The sequence below is a fragment of the Xylocopa sonorina genome, chromosome 1 (genome assembly GCF_050948175.1).
Source record: "Xylocopa sonorina isolate GNS202 chromosome 1, iyXylSono1_principal, whole genome shotgun sequence".
Lineage (NCBI taxonomy): Eukaryota > Metazoa > Arthropoda > Insecta > Hymenoptera > Apidae > Xylocopa > Xylocopa sonorina.
Window position 1 is genome coordinate 1,888,980 of NC_135193.1, and position 18,708 is coordinate 1,907,687.

The 18,708-nt window shown below is 31.8% G+C and overlaps 7 protein-coding genes across 15 annotated transcripts in view; 2 read left to right on the forward strand and 5 right to left on the reverse strand.

Annotated features, from left to right (window-relative positions):
* Alars (alanine--tRNA ligase, cytoplasmic) overlaps positions 1 to 18,708 on the reverse strand; it is a 100,340-nt gene that overhangs the window by 19,995 nt on the left and 61,637 nt on the right. The gene's annotated exons all lie outside the window — the stretch shown is intronic.
* On the reverse strand, positions 1,429 to 2,744 carry Vti1b (Vesicle transport through interaction with t-SNAREs 1b). Its single transcript, XM_076908663.1, has 2 exons — positions 2,692 to 2,744; positions 1,429 to 2,037 (listed from the first exon to the last, which is right to left on the reverse strand). The coding sequence occupies exon 2, from the start codon at positions 1,939 to 1,941 to the stop codon at positions 1,597 to 1,599; it is 345 nt and encodes a 114-aa protein (XP_076764778.1). The 5' UTR covers positions 1,942 to 2,037; positions 2,692 to 2,744; the 3' UTR covers positions 1,429 to 1,596.
* On the reverse strand, positions 2,070 to 2,684 carry LOC143431646 (uncharacterized). Its single transcript, XM_076908565.1, has 2 exons — positions 2,399 to 2,684; positions 2,070 to 2,308 (listed from the first exon to the last, which is right to left on the reverse strand). Exons 1-2 carry the CDS (start codon positions 2,625 to 2,627, stop codon positions 2,070 to 2,072), a joined length of 468 nt encoding a protein of 155 aa, XP_076764680.1. The 5' UTR covers positions 2,628 to 2,684.
* Alg2 (alpha-1,3/1,6-mannosyltransferase Alg2) lies at positions 5,158 to 6,682 on the forward strand. The gene is made up of 2 exons (XM_076900299.1): positions 5,158 to 5,524; positions 5,595 to 6,682. Exons 1-2 carry the CDS (start codon positions 5,282 to 5,284, stop codon positions 6,570 to 6,572), a joined length of 1,221 nt encoding a protein of 406 aa, XP_076756414.1. The 5' UTR covers positions 5,158 to 5,281; the 3' UTR covers positions 6,573 to 6,682.
* Spf45 (splicing factor 45) lies at positions 7,634 to 9,732 on the reverse strand. 3 transcript variants are annotated; one of them, XM_076896937.1, is made up of 5 exons: positions 9,590 to 9,720; positions 9,369 to 9,498; positions 8,962 to 9,273; positions 8,397 to 8,825; positions 7,634 to 7,969 (listed from the first exon to the last, which is right to left on the reverse strand). In XM_076896937.1, the coding sequence occupies exons 2-5, from the start codon at positions 9,483 to 9,485 to the stop codon at positions 7,682 to 7,684; spliced, it is 1,146 nt and encodes a 381-aa protein (XP_076753052.1). In that variant the 5' UTR covers positions 9,486 to 9,498; positions 9,590 to 9,720; the 3' UTR covers positions 7,634 to 7,681. The 3 variants fall into 3 exon arrangements, with proteins under 3 accessions (XP_076753052.1, XP_076753043.1, XP_076753060.1); XM_076896928.1 differs by having other exon boundaries at positions 9,369 to 9,731; XM_076896945.1 differs by lacking the exon at positions 7,634 to 7,969 and adding an exon at positions 8,234 to 8,269 and having other exon boundaries at positions 8,325 to 8,825; positions 9,369 to 9,732.
* On the forward strand, positions 12,177 to 14,673 carry Cnbp (CCHC-type zinc finger nucleic acid binding protein). Of its 7 annotated transcripts, none has more exons than XM_076907732.1 (3): positions 12,177 to 12,317; positions 13,407 to 13,666; positions 13,918 to 14,673. In XM_076907732.1, exons 2-3 carry the CDS (start codon positions 13,418 to 13,420, stop codon positions 14,137 to 14,139), a joined length of 471 nt encoding a protein of 156 aa, XP_076763847.1. In that variant the 5' UTR covers positions 12,177 to 12,317; positions 13,407 to 13,417; the 3' UTR covers positions 14,140 to 14,673. The 7 variants fall into 7 exon arrangements, with proteins under 7 accessions (XP_076763847.1, XP_076763895.1, XP_076763887.1 ...); XM_076907780.1 differs by having other exon boundaries at positions 13,407 to 13,660; XM_076907772.1 differs by lacking the exon at positions 12,177 to 12,317 and adding an exon at positions 12,584 to 12,686.
* LOC143431216 (uncharacterized) lies at positions 12,273 to 13,025 on the reverse strand. Its single transcript, XM_076907792.1, has 2 exons — positions 12,533 to 13,025; positions 12,273 to 12,464 (listed from the first exon to the last, which is right to left on the reverse strand). Exons 1-2 carry the CDS (start codon positions 12,695 to 12,697, stop codon positions 12,273 to 12,275), a joined length of 357 nt encoding a protein of 118 aa, XP_076763907.1. The 5' UTR covers positions 12,698 to 13,025.

The following is an 18,708-nucleotide window of genomic DNA, read 5'->3' on the forward strand; positions in this document are numbered from 1 at the left end:
AACTTTTACAGCCTCTGCATATGTATTACTACAACAAAAGAGATATATATTATAGAACTATAAAATTGTATATAAAATTATAACAAAAAAATATGAAATACAATTTCACATACCTAGATAGTTCTTCTTTTTCTGTAGCTACATTTTGTTTTGTAATTTCATTTGTATTATCTCCGAAAAGAATTTATTTATTAAATTAAATTGTGTCAAAAAAATTTAATCATTAAATGAAATTATGTCAAACTAACAATTATTATTAAACTTACTGTTGTTTAGTATCACGTCCCAATAATAGTGTTGGAACAGCATCTGGATGAAGGCTAGCTCTAACTTTATTAATTCTGAATAATTTTTCCACAAAATGTAAGTGGCACAGACGAATATTGTTAAATGAATATTGTGGACCTTTAAATAATAGATCATATCTTTTACATGCATCTACCCATTTCAACCATCTGTAATATAAAATTGTATTAGTTTTATCAATAACATATTAATTTATATATTACATATATTTATATTATACTACTCAAAAGAAGCATGGCATCAAAAAATCATAAGGCATATTATAAGACATGTTATACCTGTCTTGTTCCTTTGGAAATTTAAAATAATGTCGCTTCACGTTGAATTGTTTTAAGCATCCCAGTATTGCACAATTTGTCTTCTTTCTTATGTCCATTTTTTAATTATTAAATTAATGCAGCAACATCTGAAACAAAGCTAAGATCAAAGTGCTTCCAACGAGAATATATAATTTAAAATATTTATATAAATTAACAATTCACTTAAATTATTAATCAAAATACTTTTAGAAATTAACAACTATTTTAAATTGATTCTTTTTCGCTTCCTTTCCTTTTTCTCCTAAAATCTTCGAAATAGCTTGAACGTGCTTCAACGCTTTCAAGCAGCTTTCAACAGATATTGAATTCCCTCCAAATTCAGCTTCAGGTTTGGTTAGATATTCAATCGTCTTTTTGTTTGCTAAGAAAGAGAGAGAAAGAAAAACTAAAGAGCAAGTGAGGCAGAAGTTCAGATGGCACTGCGATTCGGTGCCCTGTTTCGCGCATGCGCATTAAATTTTGTAACAAAATCGGGCCAGTTGCGCTACTGTATACTGTGGCAATACATTGCGTGATAGTTCAAAATAATCACGTTACGTTACGCTCTGATCGATCACGTGCTGGCAACATTAAACATAAATGCCTTATTCATTGAAATTTAATTCTCATTTATTATATTTTGAAAAATACTGAAAATTACTTTTCTACACTATTTCTAAGACACAATGAAACATTATAATGTAAAAGAACGATAGAGATTTGTATGATACACTTCTATTACATACGTCAATGATAATTATTGTATGGTTGGTAGCCCTTTACTGTACATCAGAGGTTCTCATCCTGCATCAATTTACGAAAATTGTACTAAACTGTACCACATTTATTACTTTACATCAAATTTATCGGAGCGCATTAATTACAATGTATCATTAATTAATAATTGTGTAGAATATACGTATTAGATAGTATGTAAACAAAAATAAGTATACATTATGTGCGAATACATCTGTGAATATAGGAAACGGCATCATTGATGAAAAAATTTTAAATATACAGTAATACCAAGTATAGCTACTTCTAGTAATATAATTAAGATTAGTACAAATTTATTCATTAAAATTCTTCTTCGCATAACATTTAATATCCTGCTCGTTTTGTTCAATTCTTCATCTGTTTGCGATAGTCTCCTTTTTGCATGTAATAGCCGTTCCCTTTGTCCACTTAATTCAGAGATTACTTCTGTCCCTATCTGTTCACTCTCAACAGCAACGGCTTGAGATCTAACAATAGATTGGGAAGAACGCTCCAGTACTGCATTTCCTTCGAGCAATGTCTGGCGATGTTCTTGTTCCCAATTAACTCCAAAATTCATTGTGCGACGATGTTAACAAATATATTCACAAGGAAGAAATAAAAGTTTTTCAAATTGTAAGATCCATCATAATATCCGTAAATTCCTTTTGATCGACTGAAATAATAAATATAATAATAAATATAATATTAAACGAGTAACATTAAGTTTAATCTAGAATAAAATATTTTACTAGAATTATCTTGGTTTAAGTCAAACTCTTTAATCATAAACTCCATTTCTTCATTAGTCAAATTATAATTAAGTTTTATATTAAGTTTCCGTAAATCTTCTAGTGTTATCTTATCATTTGCAGAGTCGCTTACGAATAATTTAAATGCATACTTAATTTCATCTAAGCGATTTCGCTCATTTAACTTCTCCGAGACTATGCAAGTATTAAAATTTGATTAATCGTAAGGTCATGGAATGATTATTACAAACTTTAATAAAAATATAAATAATTACTTAAACGTACCGACGTAATTAAAATCTTCATAACAAATTTTATTTGAACCGTTTTTATCGTATATTCGTATGACAGATACAATATAAGATTTTTTTACTACAAAACCTAAAGCTTTTAATGCAGCTTTCATCTCATGATAATCTAAATAACCATCAGCATCACTATCCATTAAACAGAACGATTCTTTTAAGCATCTTTCAAAATTTTCCGTAACAGTATTCTTTACAATATTTGACATGATTGTTCGATAATATTTATGTCTGCGTATACTTAAAGAATTATTAAAATTCTATTATGTTTACCTTTTAGTTCTCTCATGGAAAATAGCAAGAATAATCAACTGATTATATAGAATGACTATGAAGAATTCACTTCAGAACACACATTTGTTTTCCTCTTTCTCTTATTCCCTCTGAGTGTATTCTTCTATAATAAAAATTTGTCACTGACAGTAAACATATGATGAAATTTTAGCCACATATACGTATCTACATATCTACATATATACATGTATATCTACTGTGCAATGAGTCTATCGTTAGCCGGGATAGTGTAGTTACTAAACAAATGCGTTGCATCAACCATTGACTAATGAAAAGAGTTTTTATTTTTCTCAATAATCTTAAATGTTACTATACGTAGATAAAAACGCTTTTCCTTTATCCAATAACGTCATATATTTTCTATTAGACTCAGTGTAAATGACTAATTTTCTTAAGTTTGTATTTTAATGGTCAGTATTTATATGACCAATATGGTCAGCAATATCCTTGCAATTAATGCAATGAACAATGAATATTTTTTCTTTTTTATATTGTCTATTTACTAATTTAACAAGCTAATCCAACCTAAATTTACCGTTTAAAATAACTTAACCTAAAATGTCCCTAGAAAATGTTGATCAAATGTTGTTAAAATACTGACCATTTTAATTATTGCCATTTTTTTATATTTAGATGTATATACATCTTTGTTTTTTTCAGCTCAGATAGAAAAAAGATACATAATTGCATATCCGGCTGAACTTTATTTTAGAAAAATTATGTGCCTATAAAATTTGGCATTTTTGGGGAATTTTAGAAGTTACTTATACGCCGTATTAGCTATTAAATTGACCGTAGCACGTAACAAATTAAAAGAGTATCTCGACACAACATTTTATAAAATTCAAGTTAAAATATCTTCTAAACCGATGATTTCTCATCGTATATAAGATAATACTTATGTGTAAGGAATATGATTAGGTTTAGAAAAACATAGATCATTTTCATATCTTTACGCATCATGTTCTCTCCAAATTATGCAACATTTGCCTGAAACGTTCTTTTTATATCTCCTATTTTTTTAGATATTTAAACAGGCTTTTCCATTTATTCTGATACTATATGTCTACTCCGACAACACAACTTTGTCACAGTAAGAGCACTGTGATGTTACTTGCGCCGTGTGACATCACTTCCATAGCCATCTATGTCCGCACTCGTCGATGGTTATGATGGCACACGATAACGTTCTGGGACACCAGCGTATCACGCCTGTTATATCTACATTCGTGAATTTTTTTAACCAATGGCGTAGAATGACATTTGTTAACGGAGATTAACGGTGTGTTTCCGTACAAATTAAAACCGTCAGATCTCAGCAGACGTTTAAGATATTGAGTATTGATAGACATTTTGGTTATTGTTAGCCAACAATTATAGTTATTGAAAGCCATATATATATATATATTAATTTTTTAATATATATATCTTTTTAAATCGTCATAAAAATGATATATAATATGACGATATACAATAGAGGTTTAAAAGCTCTTTTCCTATTCAAATTGCACAATATATAGTATTTATTATTTATAAATAATATATATTATATTTTCCGTTTAAAGGTAAGAGAGAGAAAGATGCTATAAGAAAAAGTGCGAGTAGTTTGAACATTTTTCACAGAAATGGTGCCAGGGGTTCTAAAGTAGGGTCACCGTCATCTATCTCACTCTTTCTTATAGTATCTTTCTCTCTCTTACCTCTAAAGCGGGAAATATAAAAATGATATAATATGATGATATACAATCGAGATTTAACAGCTCTTTTCTATTAAAATTGCACAATATATAATATTTATTATACATTCTCACTTGCAACCAACAATCGCTCTATCGAGTTTAATTAATTAATAAACGGTATCAGCAGTGGATGTATTTAAATATGTGTAATCCTGGTGATACTACTGTGGCGTTACGAAACCTGAGGGCGTCACCGTGATACACTGGTGCTTTTTGAATGTGATTTGTTATATGATTTGCTGTGTTGCCTGTGGGTACTTATATATATATACCCACAGACAACACAGCAAATATATACATATATATATATGTACAGAGTCTCATCGATTTTCGAATTTCGTCGAAAACGGGGTTAAAAAACTGGAGAATGGAAAATTAATCTACTGATATTTATTATCACACGAATTCCTGTGTGAAATATGCTATTACGAGAAATGATTAAAATGCAACAAATCAATTTTAACCTTTCCATGGCTTAAATTTCTACAAGTGAAAGTATATAGTATATTCTTTACAATAAGAACACCAGTTTTATAGAATCGAGATTTTTTTCGAAATTTTACGAGAGATACACATTGAAAGCATTATTGTTTAGTCATATATTAGTGTTCTATTTCTCATATATCAGGCTTTCAGGCTATAAGCATGTATTAGTGTTACACGCCGTGCCAGAATCAATGAGACTCGGTGTACGTACGTGTTTGTTGCGTTAAAAACTACTTCGAAAGAATTAACAGGTGTCACTACGTTGTAGACCGGTAGTTTCGCGGATAGTACTCGTCTGTATTGTTATTGTAATAAATGTTATTTTGAATGTAAGATTAATAAAAATGACACGAGTCACATTTCTGCATCCGGATCTTGGTATCGGAGGAGCAGAAAGATTGGTAGTTGACGCCGCGTTAGCTTTAAAGAGACAAGGTTACGAGGTTAACTTTGTGACAACTCATCACAATCCGGAACATTGTTTCTCCGAGACAAAAGATGGGACGATCCCTGTTACAGTTGTGGGTAGTTGGTTACCTAGACATATTTTGGGTAGATTCTTCGCACTTTTCGCTTACATTCGTATGGTAAATGTATTTCTTAAGAAATTGTATATTTTCACAGATTATTTTCATAGACATTTTTCTATTTTTCTAGATATACGCGGCTAGCTATATCATTTTATGTGAAAATAGGCCAGAAATTGTATTCTGCGATTTGGTTTCAGTATGTATTCCTATACTTCGATTACGAATTCCATACATAATTTTTTATTGTCATCATCCGGACCAATTGCTTTCGCAACCAGGGGGGCTTGGCAAGCAACTGTATCGCGCACCACTTAATTACTTTGAAGAGATCACAACTGGAATGGCAGATAAAGTATTTGTAAATAGCATGTATACAAATTCTGTATTTAAGAATACTTTCAAGAGATTACGCATTGAACCTGAAATTTTATATCCATCTATTAACACAGACTTTTTCGACAAATCTCGAATAATGTCATTAGAGAGAGTACTCGATAAAAAATTACCACCAGACAGTATTATCTTATTATCAATAAACAGATACGAGCGTAAAAAGAGTTTAGGATTAGCAATAGAAGCATTGGCAGAACTTCAGAAGTACTTGACAGAAGAGAAATATAAGAAAGTATACTTGATTATGGCTGGTGGGTACGATAAAAGGGTTGAGGAAAACGTAGAATACTATTTTGAATTGATAGGGCTTGCAGATGAACTGCATGTTGCGGATAAAGTGATATTTCTTCGTTCTCCATCAGATATTGATAAAGTGTCTATTTTACAACATTCTCAAATTTTACTGTACACACCTCAAAATGAACACTTTGGTATTGTACCACTTGAAGCAATGTACATGTCTAAACCAGTAATTGCGCATAATTCGGGTGGTCCAAAGGAATCTATAGTTTCTGGAGTTACTGGATTTCTAGTAGACTTATCTGGAGATGCGTTTGCTTCAAAAATAGCTTACTTGATCGAAAATCCGACACATATACAAGAATTTGGCAATGCAGGCAAAGTCAGATTCATGAAAATGTTCAGTTTCGCTGCATTTAGTGCCCAGTTAAACAGCTCTATAGAAGATTTAATTAGTAAAAAAATAAAATAAAATAAAACTGTAGTTGTTAAACTTTTATACAGTATGAATCGTGAATATAATTTTAAAATATCATGCTTAGTACAGCTTCATAATAAGAAATGGCAGATTAAAATGAAAAACTACGATAATCTATTTTTAGTTAATTTTGATAATGAACTTTTTTTCAATTCTTAGATTCACTATCGCAGGACAAATTTAAATCACAATACTTTTTTATAGTGAATCATAAGTGCTTCAGAGTTAATATACATTAAAAAAAATATAGTTTTAACCAAAGAAATTTAATCTTTATATGTTCTTTACACGTTGGTCTTAAAAAGGAAAAATATTAATCATTACATTTGTATACACATTGATACTAATAAATTCTTATTAGAAATATATGTTTGTTATAAATCAAAATCAATTCAAATATTGTAGTGTATTCACGATTCAGTTTAAATAGTATGGATAAAAATTTCAATTATTCACAGTTTATTACATATTTTATAGGATATAAACAAATGGGAAAATATTTGGAAAGATATATTGGGATTACACTGTAAACTTCAATTTGTTTATCATACACATTGATTGTATTGACCGCAATATTTTTTCAATTACCAAATTATTAAATGGAATACTTGTATAAGTGAAGGGGAAAGCACTGTATGTAGTTATAATTGTCTGTTATTTACTAGCATAATCATTATTTCAGTTTGTGACATTACAACGTAACATGTATTTCTTTATGTATCTTTTATTCATTTTTTAAGACATTATTTTCATTTTAATATTAGAAAGACTTAAGTTTATTTAATATTTTTAACTACTAAGTAATAATTTTGTTATATTTATTTATTATGTATATTTTATATAATGTATATACATATATGATTAATATTATATTCAGGGAGTGTCCATTGATTTTGATACGACACTGATTAACGTACAATGTGGTGTAAATTAAAATATTTCTCAATATGTTGACCATTATGTAAATATATTAATTCCTGCTTACATCAAGTAACCGGATGTAATATATTGCATACAGTTTGCAACATAATAGTCAGCACATTAATTCCATGCTATTGTATCCACTAATTGGCATTTATTAAGTAAAATCATTAAATAAGAAATTACTCCATTAATTGTAAAGTATCAAGTTTTTCACTGGAATAAAAACCTGCTTTAACTTGTCTTCCACCAAAAAAGCGTCCATTTAAATCAACAACAGCCTTAATGGCGCTTTCTATTCTCTTGAACTCCACAAAGATTCTAACAGCTTCCTCTGGCGCGACTTCCGTTACTTCGTGAATAATAACACGCGCAACATCGCCATACTTTGTATTACATTCATCTTTAACCTCAGGTTCAAGATCATCGTCCACTTCACCCGGACCAACCATATTACGTAATAATACAACCTGATTAATAGCATATTTTTAAATAAAAAACGATACAGTATATCAGTTGTATTTTCTATATGTTTTACAAAAAAACATTTACACCTGTGTTGTTTAAGTTACGATAAAAACTGTTATCACAAATGTGTTTATAATAAATATACTTAGAATTTCAAATGTTATATATAGACTATGGATGCTTATTAATTTATGGAACATTCAAATATACAAAAAGTACAGGACGCATATAATATATAAAAATATTCAAAATATCTAAAACTGAAAAATATGTTTTAATATTTAGAAAGTTGAAGCAAATCTCTATTTAGATCTTAGTTCTGTAGTACGGGATGTTTATATATATGTATATTTATACAAAAATGAATTTATAGAATAGACATATACTTGTTACTAAAATATATAAATGAAAAATTAATATTTCTCTTACCTTACTAGGACATTTCATTATTTCTGTAATACTTGGCTCTTCTTGAATTTGCGATGCAGAAATTTGTTGTGCTGGAGGTGGAGAGACAGCAACAGGTGGTGGTGGTGGCATAAGCTGTTCTCTTTCTCCGACAATTCTTCCTCCTCGTTTACTAGTTTTTTCTACTTGCAAAGCAACGGACATTCCCTGCTCCTTTTTTCCAAGTCCTTGTCCTTCTTTAAAACCATATTTTGCCATTATTTTTGCTGCCACTGATGAGGTAGCATATCCCATACTAGTTGGTGGTCTTGGTGCTGGAGGTGGAAGATCAGAAGACTCTTGTAAGGATGGTGGTGGAGCTATAGCTGCTCCACCAGCAATACCTCTGGATGTTGGAGTTCTTTCTTCGTCCCTCTCAGGAGGGATCATTGTGCTATTTCCAGAAGAAGTCTAAAGCATATATTTACAAAATTTAAGCAGTATACACCATACTTTTGTATTTTACTATTTTTCAACACTTTAAATGTAGTATTTTTATTTTCTAAATACATATAACTTAAAATAGAAATACATACACATATATTACCTGTGTTTCTTCAAAACGCGAACTATCTCGTCTACGCTTACGCATTTCAGTCTCCTGATCGTGTTCTCTGTCACGTAAATCTCTTAGCTCTTTAACAACTTTGTCGTACTCATTAGGCCACATAGGGTCATATTCATTTATTACATTCCAATCAAACTCACCACCTACACCAATGCTGCTAACTGTACCAGATGAGAGTGGATTATTATGTGGTCCGTCATCCTCCCTATCTACATTTCGATTAGCTTTCGATTTCAAGTCTATCACAGGTGCTAATACAGCTGTAGTTTTTCTATATTGTTCACGTTTTGGCTAAATATATAATATAATAATTTTTGTTTTAATAATATTATGATTATTATTATTATACACATTACTATACCATCATTATTATATAAAAATCATACCTGTGTAGTAGCAGCTTTTTTTAATTGTAACTGAGATTGTAATAACTTAATGCTAGATGACCATCCAGCTACTTTTTCCGACGTTCTGTGTTTGTCAAAATCGTCGTACAGAGACATCGTAAATCTGATTCTGATATTTCAGAATTACGTTTATTAAAACATGCTGCACTTAACCTCAAATTATCTCGTACTACTAAAATATTAATACATTTATTACACACATATTCGAAAAATTCACTTTGAAACAGATCTAAAAAACATATACAATTTTACAAACAAATTTTTAAATGCAATTTAGTAACACACTTCTATATATACGTTTTGTTTAGTGTAAGCACTGTATGTATATGCTCATTCCCTTTCTGCTATAATAAATTTCTTACTATATGTATACTCAAACAATGAACAATTAAAATAAAAATACAATTTTTTATGTGATAAATTATAATTTGTTAGTGGTTAATATATATACACATATATCCGCAGCATCAAAGATTTCGTGTAAATATTTATCATGGATATATGGTACAAGCAAAAAAGATATCGAGTTTCAGCTGTTTAGTTTTTAAAATTGGAAGATTATAGGTTACATTTATTTTTAAAGTCTAAAATTTTATTAAATAGGTACATACATACAAGCAGAAAGTAACGATTCAAATATAGTAGTATGTAGATATGTATAAGATATTAAATATATAGTAAAAAAATATTGATAGTTATTTAGGATATATTTATCAGAAGAATAGTATTTTTTGTAATTGGGTGGAGAAAATGAGTACCGATGGAAATTCATTTTAGTTAATTTTTTAAAAATTAATTGTATACTATAATAAATAAATAATACAATGTTACAATAACTAAAATAAAAATATGTTACAATTTTTTAGGTTATAATTTTGTGATTAAAATTGCAGAGATTCAATTATGAACATATAAAATTAAAAAACGTAGCTATTAACTTTAATTACGTATATAGCGTATTTTATAGGCTAAAATGACATCATATCCGGCTTCTATCTATAATCTGATTGGTTCACACAAGTTTATCTTGCCTCGTGATGGCTGGAAATTGGACTAGCTTAACCAGTATCTAAATCTCGCTGAATGCAATTCACTCATTGGATCACCTATAGATCTGTCAATGTGGCATTAAAGTAATCTGTAAAATTCTTTAATAAATGTTACGTTTTTACGTGGAAAATTTTTATGAGAAAAGAGCGGGTTAGTGTCCGTAGAACTACATTCTTGTTTGCTTAAGCTGTACAGCTTGGAGTAACGAAATCGTATAATAATTGTGAGTTTCCTCGCAGCGAAGTTCTTGCGAATCATCCCCACTCCATTTATCCTTTGCGAAGTCTCGTTTTCCTCGCACAATTTCCTTTCCTGCCGTTCAGGCCCAATCGTCGTCCGGTGTCCGCTAGTTCGTCCCGCCATCGATGATTCTTCTTCCGAGCCTAAGTCCATCCTTTAGGCTCGGTAGAGATGCAGGCGACGGCTGTTGCATCATTACGAGATCCACGTGTGAAGAGAGGAAGGAGGGGACGACACGAATTCAAGAGTTGCGAGGCTGCCCAAACGTTCTAACAATCTTAACGCGACTTAACGAAAATAATCGAGCTATGCTTTCATCTTAATCTCGAAGATAAATCAGAAGGGTTCTCGAATAGAACGTTCCTCTTTTTTAAATTTCATCCAGACATGTATATGTCTTAACAAAACGCGTAATAAAGTTATTGGATTTCACTTCTTGATGTTAAAGAAATATAACTACATCGTATTGCATTCGACGTTACGTTCAAGCGATAATGTAACACGCATAATTTTGAAACCAATAGATTCCTAAAGGTAAAAACCTGTATTTTTAGATTCTAAGTATTAAATACTATGAGAAGGCATAAAAAAAGTTAACATTTTTTTTATACTATAAAGTAAAGTTCAGCATACTATAAATATAAATATAAATATAAATATAAATATAAATATAAATATAAATATAAATATATATATGCATATATATTTTGTGAAAATGCATTAATATTTTAAAAAATTCAGTGTTAATGTTAAAAAAAAAATGAATAACGCGTTCTCGTTAGGCAATACAAGAGCAGATAAGCTTTTTAAAACGGCATTTTCTAGTTTTAACTCGTATATAAAACAGAAGAAAATAAAAACCTAACTTGACCTAAATAACGTGTAAAATTTGTATACCACGATCTTCAATAAGCGACGGATGTGCGCTGATCGCCATACTAAGAATATGTACACAAAAAAGAATGTCGCCTTATTCACGTTTAGAAATACTTCATTCATTAGCTTTTATTAAGAATGACTTATATTTCATTTAATATATTAATGACAATATCTGGGCTAGCATTTTTTACTTTTAAATCAAATGTTATCTCATAATTTTAAATGTAAGTGTTAGAGGTTCCCATTTTATACGACTATTTCAAATTGAATAAAACCTACGATGCACTCTGAACGTAACACGATTGGTTGAAATCAGTTATCGAGATAGCTTTAGAGGTGCTTAACCAATGGTCGATCATCATCGACGTTACTCAAGCCATTTTACCTTCTTCTATTCCGATACTAATCGATGCCCGAACGGAATTGTAATTTAATAAATAAATGACGTTCGGACCATTCGAAAAGTATTTGTAAAATTAATATCGCCAGTAAATATTAGGACGTATCGACGAATCAAGTTGGTTAGAATAGCCGCAGTAGGGGAGGTGGCGTTCATTGTTGCAACGAAGTTTGGCGGGTAACGTAGCGACGATTGGCCGGTCTTCCTTTCCGTAGTCAATGGTCGCCGCAGTCATCCGGCTGAGTATTGGTTCGAGTTTTCCCAGGAAAACAGTACTTCCCGCGGACCCATTGTCCCTAACGCGTCGTCAAAGCTCAACGTGAGGAGGATACATCGTGCATTTCCATCAAGCACCGGAGGTAAGTCGGTCTATTCTTGTTAAAGAGCAATGCTATGTGTCGCGGTAGCGGGTCCCCCGTTCTTTCTCTGTTATTCCACACGTGGTCCTCAAGTTCGTTCGTTCGATTTCTCTGTTCCACAGTAAATGAAGATTTCATCTCGTCCCCCTGTACGGGAGGGAAAATTTCTTTCTAGTATCGAACGTAGCCTTTTATGTTTCTTTGTATATGTACACCTCGCCCTCGACGATCTTTTCTTTGGCCAGGCAAAAAAAGCGCAGTACGGCGTCAGTCTTGGATGCCATCTTCGCGCCGTGGCGTACTTGCGTACCACCACTGCAAAGTGGGGGCAAGTGAGCCACGTTGTACGATAGACGGCGATTTCTGAGGGTTTTGTACATAATGATTTGAATATTAATTCTCTGGTAGAATGTTGCTGTCCTGTTAGCATCTTTAAAATTAAAAACACTGTTCGTGTGCACGATGCTTTTTTCAAACACGTGTATTCTACGTACCTCCTACCTACGGATGAATTGGATACACGATGCCATTTTATATTGTTATTTAAAATAGCTTATTACATATCCGCAGGATATATTGCCAGTAATCTGCTTTAGTTTTCTTGTTTGTTTGAAGATCTAAGATGAAGAGTATATTTCTTTGGATTTCCTTTCTTTTTTTTCAAATTCTTCCTCAAGGTTTTATAAAGAGAATTCTTATACCCTGTCTTTCACATTTTTCATTTAACTGCTTAATTTTAGATATTTTAAATACATAAATATATAGATTTTTCTGGAATTATTGATACTACTTTAACAGTTAATGATAATTATTTAATGATTTGAAGTTTTAAATATTTGTAATATTTTACATTAGTTTGTGGTGATTATAATAATATTTTAATGTCCTTTCTCCAAAAGTAATATTTATATTACAACTGAGATAGTAATAAAATTTCAGTACAAGCGTGACCAATTTTTACGTAACATAATTTGTGTATTACTTTAAGTTGCATCATTTATGGAAAAATTCATTTGTAACGTAGAACAACTTTTAGTAACAATATATATATATGTATATTTATAATAAGTTAATTAATCTTTGTTATAGATTTATAGAAAATGAGTTCAAGCGCGTGTTATAAGTGCAACCGGATGGGTCACTATGCGCGAGAGTGTCCGCAAGGAGGCGGAGGTGGCGGTAGAGGTGACCGTGGCCGTGACCGAGAAGGTGGATTTGCACGTGGTCGTGACAAATGCTACAAGTGTAACCAATTTGGACACTTTGCACGAGAATGCAAAGAAGACCAAGACCTTTGCTACCGTTGCCAAGGTGTTGGGCACATTGCAAAAGACTGCCAACAGGTTAATGTATATACATGCAATTAGATTATACATGAAACTGTATATTGTTATTTTCGATTTTTTATATACCTCTGGTTGTTCTGTTATTTCGTTTTTATATTAAAATTATCAAATTGCTCTTGACAAACATACATGTATACAGATACAACTGTAAGAACTCTCTAAAGGACATGTAACATGACTATTAATTTACTGACAAATTTTATGCAATATATATCAATAATACGAAATAATATAATCTAGAATACTCTTAACAGGGGCCTGAAATGAGCTGTTACAACTGCAACAAGACTGGTCATATGGCACGTAGTTGCCCTGAGGGTAGCGATTCTGCCCGCTTTGGAATGCAAAGTTGCTACAATTGCAATAAGACAGGTCACTTCGCTCGTAACTGTACCGAGGTTGGAGGAAAGGCATGCTACACTTGTGGCAAGACTGGTCACTTAAGCCGTGAATGTGATCAGGATGACAGAAAGTAGGAGATAACCGGAATCCGTGCCGCTCGCTTAACGATAAGCCGTTTACCGTCGCGCGCGCTACTACCGGGGATTGTAGCTAGGTAGGGATGTGCGAACGTATGTCTCGTTGATGCGTATAATTGCTAAAAAAAATGCGTTCTGTCATAGTCGTTCGAATTTCCATCTCTCCATGCTCCCAACTCCCGGAAGCCCATTTTATTCCTAGTTTCCTTTGCCCCTCGCCCCTCACCCTCTCGCCCACCCTTCTCTACATGTCGTTGTTCTCTTCGCAAGGGTTTTTTCTTATGACATCTTCGGTTTTTTTTTTTATTGCTGTTACACTACACCATACATGCGTGCGCGCGCACAAAAGTACATTACACATAGGACACATCCAGCATTACATGAATACACTATACGATGTAATAATATTATAAACATTCGATTGAATTAGAGTAGAGACATGAATCCTCTGTCCCCTGACCTTCAAACTATCTCGTACGCGCATTGTTTTGTGATGCAAGATGTATGGATTCTTAATATATACTGTATTGAGGATAAAAAGAAATTTTACATGTGCAGCATTTATGACACATTTTGTCAGCTGTGACTGATGGAATTTGAGATATTTGTTGATAATTCACATTGAAGCAGAAAAGATTATCAGACCGTTGAATTGTAAATGAACAGTTTGACACAAGAGAGGGATATGACGACTGCAAAAAAGAAAAAAAAAGGAATAGTCATTTGTTTCTTACATCCACGCATCTTGTATCCGGTCCTCCCTCGAAGTCTCTAGCAATTCGAGTTAAGACAAAAAACAGAAATTGAGAAATAATGGGAAAGGAAGTGAACATGCCGGCCCTGAATACATAGAAGTAAGGTTTAGTAACGCCAATTTTTAATGTGTAAGGATGTAATGAGGATAGTCGATCTATTATTTTGTAACAGACTTAGTTTCAGACGTCGGTACAGAAAAACTGCGCAATTGTAAGATTGTCAGTGTTTACGAGTTTATATACAGTTATACTTGGGGAGTATATTATCCTACATTCTTATAAAATTAGAGCAAAAAATACGTGTGCTTCGTATGTCAGATTCTTTAAGTGAAAATGAATGCAATTTTACCAGATATGGTCATCAATGATCATCGCAACGTATATGTGTATATATACATATAAACACAGAGGTCTATACAAGTTTGCATATTTTGTATGTACAATCATAATTGTTATATCGTGGGTCACCATTGTTCATATTGTCAGTGATTGTTATGGATTTTCAAGGGATGCAGTTGCACTTTGCCTTACTATATCCTTACATATGGTGAAATGTTTCGTTACTAGGTATATGTATGTGTATATACATACATATATGTGCATATTTGTATACATATATACATACATATGTGCAGGAGTTGTATTTTGTACTGTAAAAAGCTAGATATACTCTGGTCGTTGCTGGTGACTAATTCCAATGATTACCTTATTTATACATCACAGGAAAGGAAGGAAAATTTTATTTTCATGTATAAAATACTACACTAATACTTTCTTTTTCTCTTTTTTTTTTTTTAATAAGTTGTAGAATATGAAATTTTTAGATACAATTTGTCTAGCAATTGTTTTTTTTTTTCTTGTCGAGAACGTCTGCTGAAAATCATGAGATGATGAAAAGTAAAAGAAAACGCATTGCAGGTTTTTAAATATTTCTTTCTAAACGTAATTCTAGGAGATTATTATGTTATTACAAGTACAAAGATATGCAAAGTTTTTTCTAAAAAAAAAAGATAACAAAAAAGGAAGAAGGGAAACGAACGTATCTAACGGCAAGCAAAATAGACTGCAGTTAAATTCGAACGGTGATGTCGTATTTATAAATGCGCGTGAGCAGTGGTTGTTGAGGTATATAAATTGATTGAATCCCTGATACTTCGAAATTCGTTCCACCGAACGAACGAATTCAATTTAAATTAATGAAAAGATCGTTCATGGATCTTTGTTCAGTCTAGGTAGATTTGGCGTTTACACGTTGCGCACACGTCTGTCCATGTAGTCATGTACAATTCTTCAAGGATGGTCTTAAAAATGAAAAGAAAGATTCAGTAGATGATGACGATCACGAACGGTCGGGTGCACTGCGTGTATACAGGAAAACTGATAATGCTTTTACCAGCAGCGACAATGTGTATTAATGTTCAGAAGCCAGGCGTGCCTGACTCGGTGGAACTGAAGAAAAAGCGCCTTGTGCGTTATGTGTATCGCGTAGTAGAGGTGTCCTGCAACAATTTTATACACTTAACTGTTCGGGACTTAAACCGATCTCAAACCTAATTTTGGTAGTAGTAATCAGTGCACTAGTGCGTCTGACGAGATTTGGAGGATCAAAAAGAAAAAAAAATATTGAATTTCGCTAACGGACCCGTAACCTTTGGTGCTCTCATTGGATGTATGAGTTACAAGGAAACGACCGAGTAGAAAATCTAAGGAAAACATTTTTGCTCTTTGTTTCTGTGACCGATATGAAGTACGTTTTCAACGTGTTCGTATATTACACGGATACATGACATATATTATAAGGAAAAGAGGTGAAAAAAATTTAAAAAAAAAAAAAAAAATAAATAAATAAATAAATAAAATAAAATAAAAAAATGAAAAAGAGAGGAAACATACCGATGCCTTACTGTGTAGGGTGTTGGTGAAAGGAAAAGCATACTTTGAATACGATTTAGATGTGGGGTTCATTGGTGGCACCGGAGGTTCAGACGAGCATTAAAAAACGAGTGCGATAGGGCACCTTGCGCTTTTGTCTCTGCTACAAGACTTACGTATGAATATTGTAAAGAATACGACTGTTACAGTGTACGAACTAATTTGATCGGTGTATGGCCGATCACGGCTCGACTTATATTAATCTATTAATACTTAAAGAAGATGAAGAGGATGAAGAGGAAGAGAAAAAAAGAAAATATGCTACAAAGTAATAAAGGATTGCGGAGTATTTGAAGTTATGTTTTTAAACTGAATTTTTGAAATAGAATGTGTACGGAGAGACAAAGACGAGATCTTGTTTTTCTTTACTGTTCCCCATATAAATGCTTATCAAGTGTTGTCCCACTCATCTATTATTTTGAGGGATATCGCTGCATCTATGACTAAGGAAATGTACGATATACGGACATACTTCATGTAATATTTATGTTTCGGTTGAAAGAGGAGATCAATTATTAATAAAATGTAAATGTATAATTTCTTTTCAGTTTGTTACTCCTTTGTACATATTATTATGTAGTACTTTCTTTGTACTACGCTCATGTAGCAAATTGACCAATTTAATGGCAGTCTAGTTTCACATTTTTTAGAATCTGGAGGTAGATCATCATTAAATCAGAACCTATAGATGTGATCTAGAGAGTAAATTGGTGCTATAAATTGACTAGATTTTGTCAGCTATATTTTACTAATATTTTGCTAATTGAATATAATAGATCGTGTATTTGATCCGAAGCCTTTCTATAATATGGATGAAATTTGTAACATCTGTCTCAATCTATAATCCTTTACTCACTTTATTTTATATGCAGTAGTAATTATTTTAAAATATTTTTATAAATATGCAGGGAGAGCACTCTCTTTCCTTCTTTTTTTTACGCTTTTACTGTGTCACGCGCATACTGCGTGTAATACTTTCCATGATAGTGCATTTCGTGATATATACTTGCCATTATGTAATTCCAAGATGTTATATACTAAGTTCTTACTTTACCGTGATTTCTCCCTTCATGGTGACTTCTAAATTGTCGTACACCATGGATATATGATAAATAGGACATTCTTATGTCCGTGCTTCCTACAGTCACAGTATCGTCTATTATCGATTATATTACATAAACTACTGTTGAAACTTAACCATTACAGAGCGAATCGTTATGAAAATGAATACTTGTATAACATTCGTAGAGTATTTCATAGATATGTTTGAATCCTACTTGAATAGTAAAAATGTGAAAAGATATGTTTAAGAATTGTATTTTTAAAAAATAACAAAATAATTTCCTGAGAAAAATAGGACCTAGAAAATTTTAAATAATTAAAATACCCTTTTATATATTCCATTTTACATGTGTTACTATATTCTGTACAATATTTACTTATACATGCAATTCATTTGTGTTGATTCTGTTGTTATTTATTTGTATATTATATAGTCCAAACTAATTGTTTACTTATATTATTCTTTTATTTGTGTCATTTATCAAAATAAATATTTTTATCTACGTTCAAGGGACAGGTTTGTTCTGAAATATAGTGGATTCCGTGCAGAGAAGCGACGATACTAATCTTCAATGAATAATGCGGCCGTCCTCACAAGTAATAACCAATCACAATTTTGTCTCGCTTATCACCAAGATAGTCGTGTTACGCCCCAAACATACCGATTATTCGGGTAATTCGCACTACGCAGCGAAGCGTATATATTAAAATATGATAAATACTTTAAATATTAAAACTAGCAGCATAAACAATTTTATAGTAATAATATTTATTTCTAATTTTAACATGTAAAAATGCGTAGAACATGTGTCGGGTA